At 42.9% G+C, this 6,000-nt stretch overlaps 1 protein-coding gene across 1 annotated transcript in view; it reads right to left on the reverse strand.

Annotated features, from left to right (window-relative positions):
- NPEPPS (aminopeptidase puromycin sensitive) overlaps window positions 1–4,038 on the reverse strand; it is a 38,368-nt gene extending 34,330 nt beyond the window's left edge. Inside the window, exon 1 of the mRNA XM_075177022.1 lies at window positions 3,689–4,038. Within this exon, the coding sequence (XP_075033123.1) occupies window positions 3,689–3,811 (123 nt within the window). The 5' untranslated portion in view covers window positions 3,812–4,038. The remainder of the gene's footprint in view (window positions 1–3,688) is intronic.
- Window positions 4,039–6,000: the final 1,962 nt, after the last annotated feature.

Below are 6,000 nucleotides of genomic sequence, written 5' to 3' on the forward strand. Positions count from 1 at the left end.
ATAATTATTCATTTTGCTGTATAAATCACAACAGTCAGGGACATGTATAAAAATGCTGGACTGTTGTCTAGGATTATGGACATACATAGCGACTTTCAAAGAGGGGTGTGTTTGGCAAGAGCTTTAGTGACCAAAACAACTCAACTTGCTTTTATTTCATGAGCAAATGTGTCCAAGATGATGTGAACATAGAACTGTAAGGGAAAAATCAGCAAAGAGCAACAGTGAGCGGAAGTGAATACTTCAGGATTGTGATAGTCATGCATTCAAAGTGCAAACCCCAAAAGAGCTTAAGTTGTAAGTAATGAGTAACTGTGTAATGAAAACTTTACACAAATAAAATGTTGAAAACAAAAAAGGTCAGACTTTTCTTGACTACAATTAGCAGCAATTTTTATGAAGGACTGGTCTCCTCTCTTGCATCATGTAAGACAACACATTAGACAAAGAACTGAGAACACATACTATGATTAACTGAATTATCTGTTTAACCACAAAAATTTGCCAATTAGCGGAGTGGTGGGCAGTGTAAAATTGGCACAAATATCTGTGATTCCTGCACTAAAAACTACTTATTAAATGACTAGCTATACACAAAGAATATATTTTACTTTTCACAAAGATTTAATAGGAAAAAAAATTGCAGGTTGGTGTTCTTTGCATGGCTACAGTATTTACATAAATATTAATTGTAGCCACCAAGTCACTAGTTTTCAATGACTGCTGAATTTTATATTAGAAAGCAACACCAATTTACAGAAGGAGAAGCCAGCACATGAGTATATACCTCAAAACATGCAAAGATTAGGTCCTAAAACACTCAGGAGCCTGCGGTCACTGAAATACCAACTGGACAAATGCAAAGGAAATAGTGTGTGTTTCCAGGATCCACCGAGATGATTGTCTCAAATACTAATTTGTGCATTAAAAAGTGTTGTTCATTTAAAGCAGCAATCCCACATAGACGTTAAATACCTTTTAAGCATGCACCTGATTTTTCTTTTTTCTTAACCATCCTGCTACAAACCATTATTTCCTTTTCAAATTCTCTCTGGAGGTTGAAAAGAATGTCTGCCAGTTACACAAAGACTAGCTTCCAGCTCTCAGGAGGTAACATGAAGACAGAGGGATGAAGAGGAAGGGGAGAATTTCACAAAACACAGAGCGGCATTCCAAAGCCCCTCTGCTCACTACATGTGCCATGTTAGTGTGGTTGCCATGGTAATCCATGACACTATGCAGAATCACAAATCAATAATAGTAGCCTGAAGAAACAAAATAGGAAAATAGTAAATTCCAACATTCTTCTTCCAGGCTGTCTGCCAAACTGATTTGTGTTGAATAAATAAAAGGCAAAATTACATTACCTACATATCTGCACTGGAATTCAATTTTTAATGGAAGCTGAGGCACTCCGCTCTACTGAGTGGAGTTCTCACAGGAAGCATATGTTATATACAACTTTAAAACATCAATACAAGACTACAAATAATCAGTGATTACAAATTTTTCCTTCCCACACATGTCACAGCAACCTTTTGCCCATGACTGATTAAAAACCAGCAATAGCAACTAGTGTCACTGCACAACCCTCTGGCAGACCAAAATGATTGTGAGAATTAAGAATGAGCTTACTATGATCTGAAATATTTTGATGCCACTATGAGAAATACATTTAATTACAGACTGAATGCACACTAAACTAACACCTGATGTAAAGGGTCACAAGCAAACATCACATCCAAGGTCAGCAAGTATTTCCAAAGCTCTTGTTAGCACATGGGACAATAACCTGGACATGCATATCAAATGAGTTTTTAATATGACATTAGTTTACTTTACATCTTGAAAAAATATCAATAAGCTCACAAGTCAAAGTTTACTTGTGACTACAGGAACATATTGTGGGTCAGGTGAATTTTAACTGGAACTGTGCTTAGAAACCATGACACGTTTGATGAGCTACCAACCATATGAGTTTTAAAGATATCCCCCTAAAATTAGAAATATTTCCAATGTATCACAAATGCCCAGTTGACAGAACACTTATCCTATGGCCATCAAACTGCCTGAAAATGACACTGCATTTACAGTATAACCTCTTAAAAAAAAAAACTTATGTAGATTTGCTTCGCGTGAATTAAGCCTACATTTGTTTGTGTTAATACCGATAGGTTAATTGGCTTCTGATAAAACGGACCCTAGTCTCAGTGTGTAATTTACATTGTAAGCTGTAATGGGGCAGGGACTGATGTGAATGACTACATACATATCCATGATACAGCATTGTGTAATATGATTGGCACTATATAAACTATAACAGCTTAAGCAATAATAACTTTATCTAAATCCACATTTGAGCCCTCAGTTTCAAAATATTTTACAAGGTTGAATATCTGCTCCATGGTGAACACCGATGCTTTGAGTCTAGTCTCAACATATGTTGATTTGGTCTGTATAAAAAGGCCAAAATACGGGCATAGCATAGCACTAATGGGTTGGGTAGGTATTTTTTTACTTTCACATGATATTGAAGATGACAAAGAGTTCACTAATCAAAGTTACATTAGCATCTATTCAGAACTGTGAACACTCAGACACACCTGAAATATTTTAAAGTACTAATTATATTCTCTGCTAGTAGAAACCTTTCATCACCCTGCCCTTCCCCAAAATGTTGGGTTATTCCATCAATGTGAAACTTAAACTTCTACTCAATAACATTTTTCCTCACAAGAACACACTATGACAAAAGGGTGGGCAAATTAATTCACTGTAACCTTATTCTTTTGCACCAAATTTCCTGAGACAAGAAAATGATGGTAAGCCAAAACAATGTTCATTCAACATTCCCTTCCATATAACACCTCTACAAAAGTACGTGAGAAAACTTGATTTGTTACATGAAAATAAACTGTGCATAATTATGTACTCAAAATGCCATCCTCATCATATAAATGTACTCAGATAAAGAATTGAGCACAAGATTAGAGCACCTTCATAAATGCAATTAGAAAATTTCCTCATTCTAAGAGAAAGCAATAGATAAAACATCAAGTCCATGTGGAAATCTGCTGATATAAGGTGATTCCTCATCCTATGACTGCATAGTTATGCTTGTGTTAAAGTCCATAGTAAGCCCATCATTAATTCTTTATGGCAAATCTGTAGCAGGCTGTACAATCTGACAAGGCAGACTTCTGCAAATGTCTGTTTAGTATTGCACACCTGCATTAGACATAATATATCCTCTGGATAATTAAACATCATCTTCCTACAAGGCTATGTGGAGTTACAACACGCAGCACTGCACACCTGAAAGGAACTGTAATAAATGTTGGAGGACCCACTAATCACTGGTGATACTAGTTATTTGTAGTAAACTAAAAAGGTGGCGATGGACACTGTCTGTAGGCAGTGTGTGTATAAGGTAACGAGACACACTGAGCACTCAATCTGTGTGTAACCACAGGGGTCACCACTCCCTGCAACTACAGCAATGCACATGTGATTAGGGATGTCAGTCATCTGTAAACACAATAATGATAAAACACCGCATGACTAGTCGGGAAATTCATTGAAGAAAGAATGAATAATATTGTGTGTGTGCCCGCACTAATGATAATGATACAATATGTATGTACCCAGGACAGGTCGTCCCAGGATCCCCCAGCTCCGGCTGTTATACCTCCACAGCGGCCTCCAGTTTCCCCTCGAAGGTGAAGTCTATGAGATCGGGCTTCAGACACAGCCCATAGTTGACGGGCCTCACGTCAGCGGGGAGCCGCTCGAAAGGTCTACGGTCCGGCATGATGGGAGCAGGAAGCCTGTGGCCTGTCACGGGAACCGATACACTGCTGAGCAGACCACGGCCTGGACCGAACAGACTGAGCCAAACCTCCCAGCGAACACCGACTGACTGACTGATTGGGGGCGTGGCCGCGCAAAAATGCAACGTCACCGCGTCAACCGCCTCTCTGCCAACAGAGAGGCAACCCACCCACCACGCGAGGCACACCCCGTGAGGCCGGACACGCCCATCGAAGGGCACGAGCGGCTTGCGCACGTAACTCCGCCCAATGCGCTAGTAGCACCACGCCCGCTGGTCTACACCACGCCCCCCCACTCGGGCACTTTATAACCCCGCCCACTCTAAAATAGTTGGGTTGGTTGGTCACGCCTCTCTACTACGTCATTATCACATGTCTCAGACACATGCTAAATTCCCGCGTTTTTTCTGTCCCCTTTCTCTGGCAGGTGTAGTGTTTATTTCACACTGAGGGTCCATCCAGAGAGTGAGAACTGTACAATCTGGTGTCAGCTTATTGCATGACTGGACTTGAGGTTCCACAACAAATGAAGAGTCTCGAGCCTAGTTTAGTGCCAGATATAACCTTGTTGACCAAACAATATGTCAACATCACACATCTAAACTGTCCCCTCTACTATCCCTAATATCTGCACAGCCGTTTCTGTTAGTTACCAGGCAGCACACCTAGCTTGACACCTAGCTATAACCCCCATTCAACTTTCAGTCACCCTACCCTCACACCTCCCAATTGACTCCTAAACCATTAATCCCATTATTATATCCCCCCCCCCCCCACACACACACAATTCTTCACATAACCAGCATCCCTTATTAATCTTTTATCAGAGCTGATCACCACCTGGCTATAGCCCATATTCAATTTTAAGTTACCTTAATCTGACATCTCCCAACTGCCTCATTCACTACCAATCCCCCTATTACATGCACAGCCACAACTGCACCCCCACTACCAATCCCCAATTACATGCACAGAAACAACTGCACCCCCACTATCAATCCCCCTATCACATGCTCGATTCCCAACTGCACCCCCACTACCAATCCCCCTATTACATGCACAGTCCCAACTGCACCCCCACTACCAATCCCCCTATTATATGCACAGTCACAACTGCACCCCCACTATCAATCCCCCTATTACATGCACAGCCACAACTGCACCCCCACTATCAATCCCCCTATCACATGCACAATCCCAACTGCACCCCCCCTACCAATCCCCCTATTACATGCACAGTCCCAACTGCACCCCCACTACCAATACCCCTATTACATGCACAGTCCCAACTGCACCCCCACTACCAATCCCCCTATCACATGCACAGTCCCAACTGCACCCCCACTACCAATCCCCCTATCACATGCACAATCCCAACTGCACCCCCACTACCAATACCCCTATTACATGAACAGTCCCAACTGCACCCACACTGCCAATCCTCCTATTACACACTCAGCTCCAATTGCACCCTCACTACCACTCATTTTATTACATACCCCCCCCCCCTCCCCCGCTACCATTCCAAATCACCCCTTAAGGGGAGCAGGGGCGGATCTAGAGAATACTTCTACCCGGGGCGATTTAGGCCCCGTCCCCTTTTTGACATCTGAGGCTGTCGACAGCTGCACACTATATGCAGGTATGTTCGGCAGTGACAGGCAGGGACAGTGTGCTGCCCGGATGCTCTGATTGTGTTTAAAACACAATCAGAGCGGCCGGGCAGCACACTGTCCCTGCCTGTCACTGCCGAATGGACCTGCACATAGTGTACAGCCGTCGGCAGCAAGCCCATGCCCCGATCGACCCCCCCCCCCTGGATCCGCCACTGAAGGGGAGGGGGTTGCCCCCCAAAAATCGTAGAGGCCTGGGAATATGGTTTACGGTAAATACAGTATACTTCTGGGTGGCTGGTCCCTCCCCCCAGGACCAGTCACCTTATAGCCGCCGGTCAATGATTATTCTGTCCTCAGCATCTTCACATGCGTGTGCGTCCACCCATCTCTCCCCATTGACCTCATCCAAGTAGCGCAAGCTATAGCAGGGCAGAGCAAAATTTAAATGTGGTGTGATGGTGGTAAATTGCTTTTAATGTAGTGTGGGTGCCGGATAAGATATTAGTTTAATGGTGGATTGAGGGTGGAAGATAGTCATTTAATGGTGGTGAGAG

This window comes from Mixophyes fleayi, chromosome 6 (genome assembly GCF_038048845.1).
Source record: "Mixophyes fleayi isolate aMixFle1 chromosome 6, aMixFle1.hap1, whole genome shotgun sequence".
Lineage (NCBI taxonomy): Eukaryota > Metazoa > Chordata > Amphibia > Anura > Limnodynastidae > Mixophyes > Mixophyes fleayi.